We start from the raw sequence: 21,870 nt of genomic DNA on the forward strand, positions 1-21,870 counted from the left end.
GTATTTTCCATTGCATTAAGTATCATTTGGTTTTGATGTTACTCTTCACAGCGTGTCAGTCGGTCTGTGGGCAACTTTTATGGCATGCTGTCGTAGTATCCTGGCGGTCATCTCCGAAATGTTTTTGATATATGGTAATGTGATTGTTTTGCTTGTGTTTCCGGTTGTCGCGTTGGTTGAATTGCATTTTCTCAAAGATCTCCAGACGAAATTCCTTGGGTAACCGTTCCTTTGAAAGATTCTGTATAGGCGTTTCTCTTCTTTTACTTTAGATTCTACTGTGTTGCAGAGTGTTTCAATTCGCTTGAATAGTGTCCGGACACCGACCTGTCCATTTCACTTGAAATGATCGGAACACGTTTCCACAAATCGAAACAATTTGCTCAATGGACCCTGAATCAGAGAAGCAATATTCCAATTATTGAAGTCATAGACATGTGAAGCTCCTATAGCACCAGACCCAAAATCGATGTCCTGAACCGTCGACCATGCTGTCAGATCGATTAGTAAATCTCCCATCAGTAGTGTGTGATGTTTTTCGACTTCAGAACAACGGTCCTCAAACCTTTCACTCCACCGCGAATTTAGATCTTGAGCACAATGTCATTACTATCCGATTTTAGATGAATTATGGCGGCGTTGGATGTAGTTGAGACAAAATACTATTTCACATAATGAAGTAAACTGTAACAACTCCCCAGAATCCCTATCTCCCCCAAATGGCAGTCAGTTTCCACAGATGGTGCACAGTGGCTTAATATGTCCGTGAAGATACCAGTCCCCAGATAAGGCTCAGTACCCGGTTACTAGGAGCGGTCGATTTGGCGGACATAATAAACAGAAAAAGGAGGGAATGATATCATGGGTAGGTTTAGTGGAAGGATAGGAGCTTAAGAATATCAAGCTGACGAACACCCTGGAAAAGTGGGACCTCTAAGATATGAATATGGAATCTCGTTTAGAGGCTCAGTTATGAGCACGTTGGATGCATTGGAAAGTGTCTCCGGTTTTCAGAACACAAAGAAAATATCTGACCCTCTCCATAAATCAGCGTAGAACCCATAGAGCTCCCTCTGAGAGAAAAAAATTGTTAGGAGCTTTTGAATCTAGTCCGCTACTTGATAGCATTTTCAACAACACACTGTATGTAGCTCATGCCAATCTCGGCCGCGAGGTGTCCACTAGCGTCCATTCTGGTGGGCTGCAAAGCCCACTTTGCAAGAAAGCTTTGTAATCAAGTCTGGAGAACATGATGTTCGCTAATTAAAACGCGGCTTGAAACACTAGAACGCCTGCTATCAAACTTCTATGGTCTCAAAATAGTGCAAGTCCGTTAGCGGTTTATATGCAGGCAGTTTTGCATGACGATGTGCGTATAATCACTCAGATCGATAGTTTGTTAATGGCTTAATTAAACTCACTGTAGTGGACACGTCTTGATTCCCCTCTGTTGACCCTTTACAGTCCTGGACCTCTGATCAACAGAGCCATATCGCTTCACAGAATGGTCTTCAAGGATAGGCAGGGTGAAATCTGCTAAAGAAGGGCTGTGAGGCTCGTATGAATTTCGTGAAGGTGCTAACAAACATAGTGTCAATGGTTGTGTGAATTTATGCTCCCCACCCAACCCCACGGTTGGTGACGAAATGTTTCCGTTTAAGTTGCCAAGCGCGGCTAACAAATCAACAGCTATCTGACCTACAACCTAATTAAACAGCCGAGCTACCAATATTTCCGTACATGCTACCTAATCATCCCAGTTCTTGTAAGGTTGTTGCAAGATTCGGAACCCGAATTCTCCGCACAAAAAAACAAGGTATTATGGTCTGTGACGTGCTAGCCAACGGCAACCATGGTTAGTTCCGGTCTGCCTGACAAAAGCAGTATCAGCGCATTGCCACCAAGCGCGGCTAACAAATCAACAGCTATCTGACCTACAACCTAATTAAACAGCCGAGCTACCAATATTTCCGTACATGCTACCTAATCATCCCAGTTCTTGTAAGGTTGTTGCAAGATTCGGAACCCGAATTCTCCGCACAAAAAAACAAGGTATTATGGTCTGTGACGTGCTAGCCAACGGCAACCATGGTTAGTTCCGGTCTGCCTGACAAAAGCAGTATCATCAGCTGCATTGCCACGGATCTACTGTTGAACACCCAACAGATCCTGTTCGGGGAAACGCTATACTCCCATACCAGACTCTCTTCAGTTACTTCTTTAACTAGAGACATTCAGACCTTTCAGTCTTTCCAGTCACCAAGAGTGGTAACGTTTGTACAGGGAGACCCACGATAGGGGGCATTTGCACAATGTTTTATAAGATTCCCGCTATAGAAAGTCCCACCGATTGACTGTGTTCAAAAAGAGCATGGCTCAGCAACAGTGAAACTGCCTTTGATTCGTAGAAGCACTCACTGATCGTAAAGAAACATTCACAAGAACGCTAGTTTACAGCAATAGTCAACTAAATGTGCTAAACAAAGGACTCTCATGTTTCAGTTGGAGAGACATTCAGGATATCGAGGAATTTCACCCGGTACCAGACACATACGGTGTTGAAAACTCTGACAGATTACTACGGGTTTCGCCCTTCTTAGGACTCATTGGGTAGACGAAGCCCGCGGGTTCGCGCGATATGCTGGTCTGATTCCGATACGTTCTTACTGTTTTTAATTGAATGTGGCCACTATAGAGCAGCTCCCGCAATCCTTGTGGTCCTGGTAGGCTCATGCAAGCATGTTGTGGGATTTTACTGATAGCTTGAATAAGCCTTACAGTAGGAGAATAATACGAGTCACAAAGAGAACGACAAGAGTTCATCCAGGACAACGAGTTCTATTGACGGCACGGTGTACAAGAGTAAACCAATAAAACGGTCAATTCTGGGTGGAATACAGTAAATGAAGTGAAACTAGTAGTCAACAAGTTGAAATGCGCAAAACAGAGGAAAAGAAAACAGGAAAAAAACAACCTAAGAGGCACAAATGTGCGTCATGGCAAAAGCAGGTTTCTCTATCATCCACAGATCCCCGTCAGCTAACACTAAGTGGACGCTCCAGACAGTATTGGTCCACTTCTGAATGGACTTTGGAAGAGCGCGTAAAAATACTGTCAAATAATAGGCTTTGCAATCCGACAGACCACCGTGCACTGTTTACCGTGTTCCGGAACAACATTGCTATATTGAGCGGACCAATACCGCCCGGCACCGGAGTGATCCAGCCAGCACGTTTACGGGCTTCTTCAAAACTAACATCACCAACAGATGTCATTTTTGCAGGATTTAAAGGATCTGATGAAAAAAAGATGGAAAAACGAATGGGTTTTGCGAAAATGGCCAAGGACGATTAAAACACTGAATGAAAACAAAATGAACAATCCGAACTGGAAATCAGTCATCTGTCTCCTAAGTATCAGGTAGATAGACCACCAGCTGAGCTACCGATGATTTTTGTCACACCCATAACTTCGACCTTAGCCAACACCAAGCATCCGTCTACTGGATTAACAGGGGAGAGTGAGATCTTTGTGTGACTTCGGTGAGGGGTTGGGCGCTGATAATGCACAGATATCCAAAGGTGTGAATGAATATAGTACGAGAAGAAATTTGGTAAATTTTGGTCCAAACGCTCAGTCACCGAGTTTGAACGCAAAGATTTCTGAACTCCAAATCGAACCAGCGACCTTCCACTTGCAAAAGGTGCTCCACTGTGTGACAGGTCAACTAGTGACATCCTTCATGGGACCCATAGCAATAAGGCATCATGGGAGGGCGAAGAACTATGAGTGACGAAAGTACCTTGTACGTTTACATGGCAACGTCGCTAATTTTGATCCTCACCTAACAACCAGACTACAAGCAATAGTGTAGATGGTAAAAATTCTCTGAAAAAGCTCAAGTGGCTAGTTATAAGGAACCCAGGGTTCAACAACAAGCACATTTTCTCATGCTCGGTGAAGCTAATGAACGTTTCGTTCTGAATCCAGCTGGTGCTTCTATTGTCTTCTACATTCTTTCAAAAAGAAACTAGACTCGTGCCCACAGAGATCACAGGATGCCAACCAAATTTAATGGATACAAATGACCAAAAAGGTTGTGAAAAATCGAGAAGAGCAACTGAGCTGCATCCAATATTCATCAGAATGATGATTTCCGAGTTTTAGTTTGCAGCCGCAACAGCTTGCCGGTTATCTCAGCAGCATGCACTCTTGTTCGGCTTTCCTAACAATTGCGAAACATTGGGTTTCCATATTACACTGCGGACTACCTTGCGATTCACAGGCATAAAGCACTATATGTTTAAAGATAAACAAGATAGCAGTGAAAGGTCTAAAAGATCGAACGACACTGCATTTCAGAAGGACAGTAGGAGCGGTCACTTTCAGGGTAGCATGAAGAGAGAAGACACTATTCCTGCGCATGCGGTTTTGGTAGTGATGCCCGGTTTCACAGAAGGCCAGCAATTTTGGATTTCTATTCCACCAAAACACAGTGAGGATGGGAAAAGGGTCCTAGAGATAAGTTTGGCACAGATGACCTTCAGTTCGGTATGGCTGCATGTGGTGTTGACACCGAAAGGTTTGGGGCAGCTTGTTTGGAAAATGTCCCAAGATTCCATGGAGAAAAACGTTACGAATCTTAAATGGCGCGCAGGGGCAACTCATTGAGCAAGGTTTGAAACATGAACTTTCGAGTTGTGGAGATCTGTATTTCGCCCAGACTCAGTTACGGGTATTGTCGATAGGTATGTGACTCAAAATATTTCCAACCGACGTGATTAAAGTAGAGAAATGAGTCCAGTTAGATTTTATGACGAAGTTAGGGACATCACTCCCAATGAACACCAACAGAACGAACTTGCCCAAGGCCAAACTGACGACCATATGACAACATTGTTGCTTGACGCATGAACTTTACCGGACAAACGAGTTCCGACGCATTACAAGCTAAGTTTTCCTAAACTGCAACGGGGACTGAAGCGTAGCAATAAAGGACACAACGGACTACATCTCAAAAATGGTTGATATTCTTGGTAGACATATCGCCGGAATATAACACTGGTGGAGGAGTAAGCCAGCAGAGAGCTGCAGATTCATGATGCTCTAACGGAGACTTACTACAAGCAACCAGAGCTCCAAGTAACCGGAATATAAATACATGAAACTCTACCTACCGTAAACTTAGCCAATCGCTAGCGATTTGTCATGACCGGTTCGGAATGCTCCAACTGTTCGAATAATGTCATGTGCTCGACAGTCGCTTGAAGACTTTTCTATTGACGTTGAATTTTCCCTCATGAATAGCCGATTACGAGGTAATAGACTATGACCGAAAACGTCCTATGAAGGTTTTGCTGTACGCAGAAAACGTTGTTTATGAACCTGATGGGATCGCCAGTAGACAAACTGATAGTATTGCAATGCGTGGTCCCCGAGCTGGCTGGTACTCTTAGCAAGAACTGAAACCTAACCCTTCGGTTATATTTCAGGTGCGTATCTTTACGCACGATACACAAAGGATGTATTGCGTTGGTCTTTGTTGAGCATGATCGGAACCGAATGTGATCGTGTGTCAAGGCGAATGGATACTATCTTCGCTGTCGTCCACGGAATTACCACCACCTAGGCCTGTATTGGCCTCATGGGATCCACCAGTTTAAACCCATGGGTAGAGTTACATTTGTTTCTGTTTTATTATATACAGTTATTGCAAACGAATACTCTCTCCCATAACATGAACAAGGTGGATCAGCTGGACTGCATCGAAGTAACAAAGGCCATCCTTCCAGGAGTCTGTCACTTCTAGAACGAGCTCCAGAGGCTGAGCTAGACTGTACGGAAAACAGGCGCGCACTCACCCTTTACAGAACAAATAGCTTACCTTCAATACCTAACTACATACAGCATGAACTGTTGAGATTAATTATCACGCCTCTTAGGGGTAAAGGGCGTCTGCCACCAGGTCGTTAGTCACTTCCGTTCCAGGAATCAGGTGGCTAGTAAGTCTCTAACATTAGCCCGAAGAACGTCCCTGCATGTCCGTCAACTTGAAGGCACGCGTGCTGGTTTAATAGGACAAACGTTGCGATGATAACACGGCGACACAGGTGTGATCCCAGGTTCAAACGGTCTATTATTTGGTATTGCTTGAAAAAGAGGAAGCTAATAAGACACGTCGAAAAGGTATGATCTCGAAGGAAAACTGCTCATCAGGTTGCCGCTGTTGCCTGCGACGGTTTGGTTTTTCTTGGGCCCCACGAGATAGGCCGAGTTTCCCCTACCCTTATGTCATACTTGAACCCAAATGAAGTAAAATTACCAAACATCAATTTGGCTTTAACAGGAGAATAGGCTGAATCCCACCAGAAATTCTCGTTTATGCTATTCTTTAACTGAATATGGTGCACAAAGGCCGCTCATGCTTCAGTTGGTACGATGTTCGAGATATATCAGAGTGAGTGGTATGTTTCGTCAGGAAAACAATGCGCTACCTTGAACAGCAGAAGAATATCACGAACGAGAATTTGGCTGAGCTTCCTGTTATAACACCAAATTAGTTTGCAAATGGGTGCATTTCGCCAGCAGCTTCGTTTTGTTCAAACTTCAGGTGTGCGTAATGACTTCCAAATGGTAAATATGCATAGTGTTTTCTCAAGAAAACCAGCCTAGATGTTGCATTTCAGGCTCTGACTGGGACCAATATTCCGATAAGTGTAATCAGGCCTCTGTGTACTGACATTTTATTTTGTTTCCCCAATAGCTACCCCACACAGTAATACTTGCTGCTCTACGGTACTGGTATTTAGAGTCTAGACAGAAATGTGGTTTGATGGAGTTCATTCTGGTGGTACAGTATCCCCATCTACCAGCTAACCTAGTTTAAGTAAGCAATACCTGTGTACCGGTGTTTATGATGTTTCTCTTGTGGTGCGCAAATGACTCACCTTAACACCAGAATGGTAAGAAAAATACGTACAGAAAGATAAAATACCCACTTTTGCAAATTGCTCGGGCTGTCTGAAATACGGTATGCTAAAGCAATCAATGGAGCCGCAACTGAATGCCAAAAGGAAGAGATATTTTAATATTTTGTTACAAACATCTTAATTCGGCCTTTTTACGATAAAACTGACCAGGATACCAGGATGTTTAGGCAATATTTCCTAGAAATTTCGCAAGTCTAAAAAGGATGTGCACAGTTATAACATGAAAATCTCTGCATCATTACCAGCTAAAAACTTTGAAATTTGATCAATGGGACTAAAAAAGACTCCACAAGAAAAACAAAGCAGTTTGTTCTAATACGTCACAGCCAAACCGCGCATGCTTACGCCCAGTGTACATCTGTGTGAGATTACCGGGAAGAACCACAAACGAGTATGTTCGCAAAACCGAGTGGCCAACTGCGTGCATAAACTGATGCACTGCGGTAATTCGGATATAACTTGAACTATGAGAGAGGGTTAGAAGCGTACGACCTAATTAGAATAGTTCCCTTACCAAGGGGCGAATGAATGAAAGGGAGATCATCAAAATGCGTGCACAAGATATTTTAAGTAGCCGGGGACTGACCTTCGATAAGGAATAGTTATTTGGTCGGATAGTTCCATTGATTAGTCGGTTCTCCTCTATCCTGACTGGTGTGTGACCACGTGACCTTTGAGATTGGCCTGCACCCGTCGATGTTACAGTGACCGCTGTTTTTTTACCTCTCGATTGGTGATGATGCGCCTGCAATGAAATTGCCCAACTCAGCGAATAAACCAGCGACCGTATATCGTGACCTATCAAGGTTCTTCTCAATAGCGAAGAAGCTACCGTACCATAGGGTGAAGTGATACCGAGGCCAATATGTGACTACCTCCTCTAAAGCTCCTTATTTTTAATCCACTCCCAGATTTCCGATTGGTCATATGGGAAGGTTGCAATTGTCGATGATTTTTGTAATTTCTCTAGGTAGGAAGAGCCTGAGTCAATGAAAGTGAAGTCGATAATTGTCCCTCTTCCTCTGTGATATTAATATTTTCTGATGATTGAACAGAGTTAAAGTATTGACAACTACACTCATTTGCAAGTCAATTTGGTTTTCACTGAAGACTCAAGTGAATCTCTCGTTTATAATGTTCGTCAAATGAATGTGCTGCACAAACGCCGCCTCATGTTTCAGTTGGTACGATATTTGAGATATCGCAGTTGAAGAAAATCATAAACGAGAGATTCACTTGAGTCTCCCGTGAAAACCAAATTGACTTGCAAATGAGTGTAGTTGTCAATACTTTAACTCTGTTCAATCATCAGAAAATATTAATATCACAGAGGAAGAGGGACAATTATCGACTTCACTTTCATTGACTCAGGCTCTTCCTACCTAGAGAAATTACAAAAATCATCGACAATTGCAACCTTCCCATATGACCAATCGGAAATCTGGGAGTGGATTAAAAATAAGGAGCTTTAGAGGAGGTAGTCACATATTGGCCTCGGTATCACTTCACCCTATGGTACGGTAGCTTCTTCGCTATTGAGAAGAACCTTGATAGGTCACGATATACGGTCGCTGGTTTATTCGCTGAGTTGGGCAATTTCATTGCAGGCGCATCATCACCAATCGAGAGGTAAAAAAACAGCGGTCACTGTAACATCGACGGGTGCAGGCCAATCTCAAAGGTCACGTGGTCACACACCAGTCAGGATAGAGGAGAACCGACTAATCAATGGAACTATCCGACCAAATAACTATTCCTTATCGAAGGTCAGTCCCCGGCTACTCGCACGTGTATTAACGCACACGCATCATTAAACACACAATCACTGACTCATTGCTACGCTCCACCCCACTCCACCCCTTGATAACACGATGATGTCACCTAGACTGGTGGTGAAACGTTTACATTCAAATTGCTCAGCTCAGCGAACAATGACCATGATGGCTTCTTTCTCAAAGAATCCCGGAATGTACTCCAAAGCGGTTGCTACACAACGGGCAACACAACCAGAGGCTACATCGAACTAGAGGTCATCGATAGCACAATGCACATCTGAGATGGGTTCTCTGGCTGACCTCAATCACTCGTTCACCATAATGTTACGCGACCAAAACACGAAACTACGGGCTTTCCATGGAGTGGTGTGCAATCATATCAACCTAAAGTATGTGCCCAAAGACTAACGTTTCGAGCAATCCGACAACCTAGGATGTGAACCCAAACATCCAGTTCAATGTCTTCAACTCATTGCGATTGTAAATGGAGAGGATTTTATCTCTACGAGTGATGAAAGTGTTTCGAAGCGTTGATAACCGAAGCACACATACATAGTCTGGTTGCTCTGATGAAACGGATCAGGGGAACTCAGTTTCAAATGATTTAAAAATAACCAAAAAAGGACCCGTGCATCTCTGTGCATAAATTTGCTTGTTTCTGTTCCTGAAAGGTTACCTCACTAACCCTGAAATCGTTGGATCCAATTTCAGTCAGCCTTTTCTACTTCGCTGCATTCTTTGTGTTTCCTGCCTTGCAGCTGTTCACCGTCAACAAGTTGTGACGATACAATGCTGGTATCCTGTCAGTGAGACCGGATTTAGTGAAACGTATTTATGTCTACCTATCTACGCAATAAACTTTAGCAAAGCATTAAAAACCTTTTTATCCCCACAGACCATACTGATAGAAAGTCATTTCAACGCCCATCGAACGGTAGCTAAGCACACAAAAAAAATGAACTGGACATCTGATGAAAAGTTGGAATTGCTGCACCTCTCATACACGGAGAAGTGGACCCGAGCGATCCTTACCTACCCTGAACCACTGTGTAACCACAATCCAGCACAAGTGCTCCAGGTTTGATCCACTCTCCCCTGACCAGAGCTGGACGTCCAACAGCTGCCACCACCAGATCGGCGCGCGATACTTCTTCGGCTAGATTTTGAGAATGAATGTTACACTGCGTAACAGTGGCACATCCAGGACCCGCCAGAAGATCCGCGGTAGGCGCACCAACCAAGCGCCCACGACCGATCACTACACAGTGAGATCCTTTGAGAGGGAAGTCCACGTAGCGAATAAAGGCAAAACAAGCAGCTGCTGTGCAGGGAATGTGGACAGGGTAATCTTTGGGACTAACACCAGGTTGGAAAAGTACGTTCTCACGACTCAGTAGGGCTGTGTTCATATAACCTAGACTGGGAAAACAAAGGTGGAAGTTTGGGAATTGTTTTTACCTATGAAACTGTCATAGTCTCGATGAAAATTCAAGTGACACATTTATCCAGAATAAGCCGGCATATAAACCTGCAATTAGAAACCAAAACTTAATGACAAATTATCGTACACAAGTCACCGATTAAGTTCGTTATGAATACAATCAAGAGGAGCATTTACTTGGACAAACATTGAGTGACTGGATATTCACCACGTCAAGCACATGCCGAGCAGGTTTTCCGAAGAAGAGTGCCCGAGTATATAATATCTACGATGCAGAGTGGACGTATTTTGCTCGTGGAATTACACAGGAAGATAAGTAGTTTGATGTTGTCACGGCATATTTCTGCGCATATCTTACAGTTACCATGAGCATGAAAATACCTCCGCTTGTTGCCATCCAACTGTCAGTAGTTATCTGAGGTTATGCCTATGGGTTCTTTCGTGTTGTAATCTACTCCGAACTCAAAATGCAAGTCGTCCCTGAGTTCTTGGCCTTTTATAGCCAGCCATACTAGGCTACCCCAGTGGCTTTAAAACAGAACAGTACAGTGGTCTACCTGTCTTACAGACCACTTGAGACAAGGACAGATCCAGAAGAAGAACTCGAAAGTAACAATGCGCAAAAGCTCACAACCAATGTTCTGTGATTTGAAACTAAGCTTACGGCGACGGTCGTCGGAACTAGAACTAAAATTACGGAGACCACAGCTGAATTTATAGCATAGCATTATAGCTGAAATAGAACAATTCTGTGCCAAATTTTTCAAGAAAGGAAATTAATCCTGAATGAGATGCTGTTGGTTGGTAGTCTTGTGTATACAATCACGGACCTCAGTAATTCAGGGACGCAGCTTATTGTGGGTCGGCGTTGCACATCAAAATATGAGGATATATGAAGATATTAGTAACGATTCGCTATGGATCGAACCCTGGTAGCTAAGGCCACATAGGCATTGCTCAAAAGCAAAAACCAACAATAATTCGTTGGCCAAATGTTTTAGCGAGGGGCGACAGTTTAGGACTGGTGGCTATGTAGGGCTGTTACCAACCCCCCGAGATGCATTGTCTAATTGGATGTCTCGGGATGGTGACAAACTTGCATGCTGTTGAGATGGTCGCCACTGGAAGACGATAGTCACTTACCCATAACTTAAATTATATGCAGACCCCCCGTTAGGATAATTTCTAGATCCCTTAATTTCTTCGCCAAAATGCAAGGCACCTCTACGCAGATCAATTGAATGTACTGTGGGCGCCGTTCTTCTAGCACAACAGAGCATCACCAAAGCAGTAATCCTAGTTGTCTCCCGTGAGCTGGTCATTTATCTCATGTCTTCTCAGCCACAGAGCACTAAATACGGTTCATTTATTATGTAGTGGTAGTTCCGGGGTAAAAACATAATGCTCTTGCTACCTCTGAACTACGTATGAAAGTAGCTTGCGTGAACGAGACTACAGAGTCCTACGTGGCTCCACATGTTCCCACAGACCACTATCATCGGTAAACACTACACCGTCCTTGTTGGTATCCTGTATTCAGACGCTGGAACCCGTCGTGATAACGAGGCAGTCCACATTTCATTTAAGGCAAACACGTGTCCACAGAATTGTTATCAAAAGCTTCTTTAGAATTATACCATGATAGTACATGTGACATGGGAAGCTTAGTAGGGTCTGGAGTCACACGGTGGGAAGGCAGGTGGTATGGTCTGTTACTGGGGGTTTACCGTTCATTTCATACACAGGATGAGGACTTTGCTAAGAACTACAAACACGTCATACAACACTGACGCGAGCAAAAGATTTGGTGGCACATTTGTACGGTGAGCTAAAGGCATATCTGAAAACTTCCCAGGCCCAACAATGTGTGCGTTCAGTGGAGATTTCGTCCAGAAGCTGAAGTCTATGTATGCCGAAAGGCATAAGTTGTTTCATCCTCGTTGTGAATCATCACATCAGAATTTGAATTACGGTCCTTCAGGCACACCAAAGTTGATGTTCCATGTACTTAAAACAATTACTCCAACGTGATCACTCCGACCTTCCTCAAACAAATCCAACTTAACAATAAATAAATCCACAAACGTTCACATTAGAAGGTCTGACACCGTCAAATTAGGTGTTCGGTGAAAAGGTCAAGCTAAAAAAGTGGAACATTGATTTTTTGGCGACTCATTCTTCTGGTCAACACATCAATGGTTACTAAAACTGAACAAGTAAGTCAGGCAAGTCGATTGTGAGGTAGATAGTTGTCACAGTTTCACTGATAGATTGCGGTTTATCTTTAGTTTACTTGTATGTATCATTCTGTTTTTGCTTTATATACCCTCAGTCGGTATCTGCCAAAAGAAGAAAAAAGGCGGACCACTAGTGCCCGTCAAAGCCTGTTGAATCTAACAACCATTCTAATGAAAAACAAGCAGTGTGACTTGGTTCAACCCTATCTTGAGCACGCATTATTGGCGGACGATATAACAATAATACACTCATTAGCCTGGCAGCACATCAGAAAAGGTACAAAAGTGCACCGACTCTCATTCAATTGAAGCCGTATAAGTAGACCAACAAGTTGGCACTGGGTCAGAGGTTAAGCATCAAACCTATCCTGGTGAGGGATGCCTAAATTAAAGGGTTCAACGCTGCATTCCTCTATGATGGGTCGGAATGATGAAACAGCGCGTTCAACCTCTTGAACGTAGGCAAATGAATTGGGTTCGCCTTGATTGACGGAGTGCTAGACTTTCGAAAATGAAGTAAAGCAGAAAATGTCCACGAGTATAATCTGTCCGAAAAACTGAATAGTCGATTATTTGTTCCACAAGATTTCGTGCACCATCAATTTGTATTTTTCGCTGCTGAATCTTGAAGGGATGGGCTTTACAACGGACACTCGAAAGCTCCATGAAACAGCAAAATCCTCTTGACACTACGCAGAAACGTATGATACGTTTGTGACAGATCGGACTTTCGTCAGGCAGACATCTTTAAAAGTGTTTCTTCAGGAGACTCGTGAACCGTACGGATATCGGATGGCCCGATAATGCCAGCTAAGATTCTGAAATTTGACATTGTACTGCCGAATGCAATTAAGTAGTATGTATTTAAAACCATTGTAAAGTCCGACGGACTAAGCTGAATTATGTAGAAAAAAGTAATACGAGCTAACAGTACATGCATCCGTTAACTACAAAGTGTACCATTCAGCACCATTTATTTGCTACAATACAAGCTCGATGTATGCAAATCCTGGTGGCTACAACATTCTATAATTCTACTGCATGAGGTGGGCGCCAGGAATGTGTTGTTTAGTGCAGCACCACAACCAGTGTAGCCTCCTAGGAAGCACCGGGCCAATTGGCTCTGAACTTACATTCTTTCGGAACATTTTGTTCGGAAATGTACATCCGTGGGCATGAACAATCACCGAGTCCAACATCGTTGCTTGCTGGTGAATATAAGGAATCATCTCCGGTACTCACTGATGGCAGTCCACGACCTATGGTGGTGTTCTGAATAAAGGATAAAGGCCCAACAAAGCGGTCGGCAAAGAACTTTTAACATCGGAAACGAGTGTTATTCAGAAGTAGACAGCCATTCAGGCCGACGCAAACCTGACCAAGAGCCAATATCCTACCTCACTGATTCATCCAGCTACAATAGCGCGTTCGCTATTTGAACACCGTCCAGTGAAATCCCTGAACCAACCATTTGCTGGGGTTCCACGTGAAAGTTGATCGAGCGGGGAATTCCCAACACTTGCGAATGCTGGCCAGGATAAGTTTCGTTCGTCGTATTCCAAACGCAGTGGAATTTTCTTCGGCTGCTTATATATGGTATTCAAAATATAAGTATTACACAGGTCGCACAGTAACTGGTGTCGCATCGAGTTGCTAGGGTCCGCTCATCATTTGTTTGAAACCGGAGATTTCCGGAAACCTGAGCGATCATCTGCCGATCGACTCAATCCGCATCGGCTGTTGACCTATAACTCATAGTATTCTTGCTACTCATGAGTAGCTAGCTGGCTAAGCCGAAAAAGCGGAGGTCAAAGTACTCACCCTTCGACGTCTTTTTGCGCAACAATCGAATGTAAAGGCCCCGATACATCGATCGGATCGATGGAGTCCAGAGGAAGCTGAAAACGAGGAAATGACTGCTTGGATGATAACGGACGAAACTACTGACGTCACAGGAAGACCACATAAGCGACGAGTTTGCTCTCAGTATGACAACAGGAAAGACGGTTTAATGCTGAATGGAGACTGGCGGGTACACAGTGAAACACTGCGGGACAGTCGACACCAGACAAAAGTGGTGGGCCTGACCGGGATTTGAACCCGGGACCACTCGCACCCTAAGCGAGTATCATACCCCTAGACCATCAGGCCACGGAGACAGGTGAACCTTAGACACATTCAAGTGTGAATGACGGTGAGAAAAAGGGCCAAACTAACTGGAGTTATTCACAGTTGAGTGATTCTGAGATTCACTCATCTGCGTGGCCTGATTGTCCACGGGTATAATACTCGCATAGAGTGCGAGTGGTCCAAGGTAAAACCACAGATCTGAGTGAGTGTAGCTGGTAGTGTTTACGACGACGGGGTCACACAAGTCTATAAAAGATGCAGTGAGGTGTTCCATCACACGAAAACTGACTTAAACATGAAGCGCATCTCAAACGTTGAGACGGACTATACCAACTCAACATGTGTGCAGCAAAGCGTTCCGAACAAGTGTTATCTGCGAATTAGGTTTTACCTAACAACGTTGGTCCTTGGACCACCAAACATATAACAATATGAGTGATCGAGCACTCGACGCATGGTGTTCCGCCTCGGAAACTAGGAAAGCTAGCATAACCACAATATGATGACAGAAACCGTAATAACCTTAAGAGGAACAGACAAAATATACCTATGCATTTGGTGATGCAAGGTTAAACAGTCGACAGCAGTAAACAACAGTGAGAAGGGCGGTAAAAGTAACGCATTCGGGGGCCGCTAGGCAGTTGAGTTCTGTTTGAAAATTAACTGGGGAAGTGACTGTAGTGCTATCTTACTACCGTACCAAAGAGAACAATTCCAGGCAGTCCTTCCCATATACAACAGCCAAGTGGGCTTCAGTTCGAATTTCGCTGTCGTGCAGAATTCCAGTAAGGTTGCCCTTTTTGCGATTCAAACAGTCTTGATGAAGAAAAATAATCTGACTTTTCAGTTAGGACTTCACAGAATGCACAAACGAGGTTAGTCTGCATTTCGAACATCTTCGGAGAACGTATTACGCGACTCCAATTAGTCTAGATTCCCTCAGATGGGCTCCTGAAAGAAAAGCTCAGGTACTTGCAAGAAGCCAGGATTCCTTAAAAGATGAGGTGGAAGAACTGTGCGAAAAGACTCGCAGCAGTCACGTATTCCTCCTGTAGACATGTATAATCTGAGTAAGTCTTCCAGACAGAAGATAGGAGGCTATGCGTTCTTTCAAAACAGTTGGTGGAAACAAACGGGGATAATGCTATTCAAGAGGAGTGGGTGGCGGCAGTACCCTGTGGATACCTTCGGATAACGGGAGGACAGACCGAATGAACTAAGGATCAACCTAAACAGAGTGGGAAGAAAATACCGATAACGGAATATCCACGTAGAGTCACAAGTGAATAACGGTTGAAGTACTGCTTAACGATATTCAGTTTTACATTTCGAGACCTGCTGCTACATCAGCTACATACGGAGTAACTGAGACCAACAGGTGTCATCTTTAAAAACATGTAAAAATGTAGAAAGGGATTGACTTGACTGTCTGCTTCACTTTCCTCCAGGTGTTCTATGCGCTCTTCTCTGAAGTTGCTCGTGTACGACCAAGCAAGACCACCATGGTAAAACGGAAATGATTCGAATAGTCTACTGTGTTCGCCGGCACACTACGGAACGTGGTAAGCTTTATTTGATCACGATGCTGCAATTCGACGAATGTAATTGAAACTGAGCATATGCGGTCGGCGTTGAACAGCTAGCACATAAAGCAGTTCGGAATAAAAAAATTACATGAGTATCGCCTGCAAACGATGATCTGGATTCGCATGGCAGCTACTTCGTCCCGAGGTTCGACTGTAACGAATACTGCTTTAGGGAAACCACTCAGTGTGTGTAGAGACCTAATTTACAAATCCGACAGAATAATGAAAAACCCTTCTACAAGCTACCTAGTTAGTTAACTTGACCATCTGTGAGTAGTGAGGCGTCATCCACTTCCACTGTGGGCCTGATGTTTACCAAGCCGTGGGCTTGGAACTTGGCCGGATAATTAGTCAAACAAGCCACATATTTGAGGTCAGATTTACCAGACGCAGAGGTGGGTTCGGTAGGAACGACACTGTAAACCGAAGGAAGACCCCGGGACTGAGCATATCCTTCATGTAAACTTCAGATATTGTTTTATTGTTTTCATTCGGCCCACCACCACGAACGGCACTGTCTGAAACCCAAAACCCTTTAAGAAAACTAACATCCCCGGAGAGCTCGAGAAACTAATCCATCATTTCAGGAGCTGCGACCCTGTAAAAAGGCGCACTGGATAAAATGTAGTGCCTACATATGGTTAGCAACTGACTGTACCTTTAAAAAGGTCAGTACACAACACAGTCTATCTATACAGACTGTCTATGAGACAGAAATGTAGATGTTGGGGGATTTCCGGAAGTGCTACACAGAGGCTGCGCCGTCAAAAACAAGTCAGAATAAGAAACAGATGGTGTGAAAATAAGCGACCACTGGTTGAAAAACGTACCTGTATCATAATTCCATGCACCGTTGGATCTGTATTGAACTGCTTGACCAATTCAATCAACTGTGGCAGACAGTAGAAAATTTAGGACGCTACTTACTGAAGACTCGGTACAATCAGGAGGCAAATGTACATGGGCCAGCTCTACGCCACACTGGTCAGCAAATCTCCGTTTGCTTTCAATGTAAAGAGCAGAATCACTCCGATTACCGACCTGGGGAAAATGGTAGGGGAAGTTAGGAAACGATGATAGAAAAAGTTTGCAGTGAAGATTACAAGTGAAAAACCATAAGTTGCCGGAAGGGATTCGCGTACAAAGTCCACGTACAAAGCACGTTTGCGGACAGATAGGTTATCCATCCACATTTACAAACGACCGGTGTGGCTCATTGGTTAAGGAAGAAGCTCCTAACCTAAAAGAATTGAGATTCAATGATGGAATACACCACTCATAACGCTGCCGAAAACGCTTCGAATGTCCACGATCGGTTTCGCCCTTATTACGGCTAATCAAGCGCTGTTGAGTCTCCCGTTAAAACCAAAGTAGTTCGCAAACGAGTGCACTTCGTGATTCGGCTTCATCTCCAATCTTTTTGTTTTCCATGGGTTGCAGCAAAGCCATGTGATCTCATCCACCTGGAAAGAGCCCACCGTTAACCCACGGCACACCGGTGCGAGGCCGCCACATAATCTGAAGGGAGGACGGGGACAAACACGTCACTGAGATAGGAGAGACCGAAAGACCACATGGATGGAACTCAAGGCCAACGGTTCGCGCCCTAACCAATGAGCAATCTCGAACGCTGCCAGTGTGAGGAAGAACACGAGCTAAGATTTTCTCAGCACGAAGAGACACTGTGGGGTCTATGCAAATAAACGAGGAAACTGTTGATCCTATAGCTACTATTTTGGGGACTGGCAGTGTCATAAGCAAAATCAGGGATGATATTCAAAAGCAACTGAATTTGGCAGTGCCAGGCAGGGAGAAAACCAGAGGTGCAATTATCCGAAATGGCTTACCAGGATGATGTATGGATACAAGTAGTCCCATGAAAAAGTACGCTTATATTTCATCAGCATTGAGCTATAGATGGCAAAGAAGTTTGTGAAGAGACTTGTATTTTCGAGAACCCGAATTACGAATAAGCCAAACATTGTCACCGGCGGGTTTCTGTACGGCAACAGTATTATAAGCAGTACATGACCAAAAACATGCCCTTCAGGGCTCTTTAAGATCATCATCATCGACAGCATGACATCAGTGTTCAACACCGATGCTTTACTGTCGTACAACCATAATTTATTTGAAGGCCTTATTGTGAAGAAAAGAATAAAGGTGGATGGGGAACGAACTTAGTGCTAGCTTAACACAATCATTCCGAGGTGCATACACCTCCAGACATTCACTCAGGCAATCTGGACAGAAACTGACAACAAGAACGCCACTGACATCGGTTGGCAGCCGTATCTTGTAGTGTCTCCAACCAGGCAGTGAGGATCACGTGGTCCCCACCCTGGAAGGCNACCAAGTCAAGGGTTGGCCACCTCTCTGTTTACGCCACTCCGAATTGGGCGTGGAAAACAGTACTCTCTTCGGCAAACGATGGTTTGGCATACGTAACACATGTCCCAACCAACGAAACTTCTGGTGCTGGACACATTCTTCAATGGAAGTACCCGTTACACAACCGAAAACACGCCCTCTAACTGCCTCGTTACGGATTCGCCGACACCAACCCACGCGAGCTATGGTTCTGAGACAACGATTGTCGAACACCTGAAGACGAACATCCTGCTCGAAAAGACCAAGTCTCACAGCCAAACAACAAAACAGCCCGCACTGTAGCTTGATACACATGTGTCTCTTGAGATTCAGGGATACACCACCTTGACGCCAGACCCGGGCCTTGGAGATTCTCGCATTGACCTCATCTGTCACACTACAATCAGAACTAATGCAACTTGTAAGATATGTAAAACGCTCCACAACTTCCAGTACATCTCCTTGGATAGTAAGTGTGTATGTAGGTGCGGGGAACTAATTGCAACATAGAAGTAAGGCTATTAGGATGCGGATGGACCGGTGGGATGTTTCGACAGCTATTGTCGATTAGCGTTGAACGCGAGAGACATGAATGGAATAAATGGAGCATGGGCTTCTATTTATGCACGCGACAAGGAAATGTTTTGTTCACATGCGGGCGAATGTCGGTTGTCTCTGTCTTAGTAACACCGGCAAGTTATGCCATCCGATCGTGTAGAGATCTGCTGCGCGGTGAGATAACAAGCAGGAATGAGATGAAGTGGTGCTTACAAGCTGGTGGGATAGATCCAATGGACAGTACGTGACCCACGAAAATTCCAGAAGCCGTAGGCGGTGATGTTAACGGGTGGTTGGAAAACAAATATCTCCACCATAAGGTTACATTTGGGGCACCCGAGAAAGCCCTTCTCGATGGATGCGGACGAATTAGTGGGGGAACACCTAAGTACAGGACTAGGCGGGATGGTCAAGTATGGAAGCAACAGGTAGTGTCGGTACACGCTCGAAACTTGTTATATGATCATAGCATCACATGAAAACGCAATGATGAAAACAGAACATGGTGCTGAAACTCGTGCACCTAAAGGCGCTTGAAAGATTCATTCGGGGAAGGTGACAAGTCATTCATTCGTGAACTGACTTCACTATATTCATCGCGTCCGCGAGGACCATCCACCTGGAGGAATCCCCTTAGCTCAATCATTACCAAGTTGCAAACGGGATCATGGGTTGCCAGCGAAACACACAGAGAAGAGCGAGCAGACTTAGTGACATTAGACAGCAACATCTCCCTGGACGAACACACCAGCTCTGATACGTTAACAACCATTGCTCAGCAACACTAAGTATGACAAAAACGCGTTTGAGTAATTGGTCTAAATGCGGTTTTGTTGCCTGAAAAAAGAATAAAGTAACATTATCTTCATAAGCCCTTCATAGCAGGGTACCGTCACCCTAGGAGCCAGAATTCAAGGTATCCAGCTGGCATCTGCAATGTGCAGATTTTACATCCAAGGTCCAGTTGCAACTGTGAACGGGACGCGAGCAGTTGGAAGGAGGAGCTTCACACGCGATTTACAAGCGCTGACGAATCCATGCGCTTGATATAGACGCCGGCTTTTTCAAGCATGCATCGCCCGTCGTCGCCAATGATGTATTTCGTCTGATATTATTTTGAGGGGCCAGAAACGTATGTATTTCGAGTAAAAGACAGACTCGACATCCAACATGACTATCATTGTCCTTGGAGCATTGGTTTGTTCTATTAAAAAGATTGGATCACGAATGCTCAATAAGACAAGACACTCGTCCGCAATAAAGCGGCATGGATTGAATCCCTACGTTGTTGCCGAACCCGTTTTGCTGAAGATAACAAAGTCATTGGCAGGACGGCCAAGAATCCTACAAGTACCCATATGAACTGAGTGGGCGCTTGCTAGCCTTAAGGACCCAGGGCTAGCATCAGATCGTGGGTTAGTCTAACCCATAGGTTGTTCAACGGTATCAACGCGATAAGAGGACCTCCCTTGGGAAAAAGGCCACGAGCAGAAAGGGCTCGTAGAGTGGACCCTTCAAATAGTCTGAAAAGTAAATCTCCTGAAGTGAATGAGATTCTACAATCCGTTAAGCTTCCTGCACTGCTCTCAAACCCAGATTATTAACATGTCTTTCACGGTCTGAGATGACGTTTACTCTTGTAAGTGACAGTAATTATCGCCAAAACAGAATAACTCACCTCAATCACTGTTAATTTGGGAGATACATTGAATTCCGCAATTAACCGGTTTACCTCTGCTTTTATCCGTTGGCAAATAGCTAAACAGGAAAGAGATAAGATGATGGGAACCGATAGTGTACCCTGCGCAAGTGAACGACCGCACAGAACCCGACCGCGAACGGGTAGCATGTGTATGTTGAAAGATATGATAAATGAAAACGAGTCACCAAGGTCGAATGTCAACTCGACTTAAATGAGTACAACTCCTCGTCCATCGGGCTAAAATGTAGAAAAGCAGGGTTTTTATCTTCAGGCGTCTATCATGGCAAAACTCCACCCTGTTTACATGTCACAGGGTCAAACATAAGACTCAAGAGTTACCTCACCAACTTCTTGCACACCTGCATCTACCTAATAACAACGGTGCGTGGATGGCACAGTTAGATTGAGGTGGAAAGAATAACTATCATCACCATCACCATCGTCTTCAGCTTAACGACAGGTCAACGATGAACGTTTACTAGCAGTAGAAAACTCTGGTCACCACCCGTCTTCCATAGTCATATCAACGACGTCATCATCATCATTGTCAGCTGTAATAACCGCATACTCGTCGTACAGTGGTTGCAGCTGCCGCAGTTTCGTACACCGATGATTTGGGGAAGGGGGTAGGTAGCTGTGCATTGCAGGCGCGAGCTGGTAAGTTGGTGCATAAATCCAGCACTGTCAGTGGGCTGTCAAGTGGGGAGGGGTGAAAAGGAGCTATGAATTGAAGACAATAGCTTTGATGCACGAGCGCCATTGAGGGCGCGACTGGGCCATGTCTGACAATGTCTCCAGCCATTGATGTGGCCCGTCTCGGGGTCCCCATCCAGAAAGACGGCAATTACCAGCGCAGCTGAGTTTGCTGGTAATGGCTTTCACACTTCGCTGCCAAGTCATTATTTCACCGCCTCTGGCTCTCTTCCACCCTTCACGTGGTTGTACGAAAAGAGCCCTTCGAGGAAGTCGGTCGACTGGCATGCGCAGCACGTGGCCAAGCCAGCGCAACCTATGCAGTGTGATCAGTTCATCTATCGAGGGTGAGTTATTTCTCCCGAATATCATTCGACGTACTTCAGAAT

The 21,870-nt window shown here is 44.5% G+C and overlaps 1 protein-coding gene across 1 annotated transcript in view; it reads right to left on the reverse strand.

Moving 5' to 3' along the window:
* Nucleotides 1-2,822: 2,822 nt before the first annotated feature.
* T265_00055 (hypothetical protein) overlaps nucleotides 2,823-21,870 on the reverse strand; it is a gene marked incomplete at both ends in the record, with an annotated part of 28,252 nt that continues 9,204 nt past the window's right edge. Inside the window, 6 exons of the mRNA XM_009163712.1 lie at nucleotides 2,823-3,295; nucleotides 9,801-10,183; nucleotides 14,264-14,340; nucleotides 16,989-17,048; nucleotides 17,086-17,199; nucleotides 20,765-21,025. Coding sequence (XP_009161976.1) covers nucleotides 3,036-3,295; nucleotides 9,801-10,183; nucleotides 14,264-14,340; nucleotides 16,989-17,048; nucleotides 17,086-17,199; nucleotides 20,765-20,935 — 1,065 coding nt within the window. The remainder of the gene's footprint in view (nucleotides 3,296-9,800; nucleotides 10,184-14,263; nucleotides 14,341-16,988; nucleotides 17,049-17,085; nucleotides 17,200-20,764; nucleotides 21,026-21,870) is intronic.

This window comes from Opisthorchis viverrini, assembly GCF_000715545.1.
Source record: "Opisthorchis viverrini unplaced genomic scaffold opera_v5_1, whole genome shotgun sequence".
NCBI classification, from domain to species: domain Eukaryota; kingdom Metazoa; phylum Platyhelminthes; class Trematoda; order Opisthorchiida; family Opisthorchiidae; genus Opisthorchis; species Opisthorchis viverrini.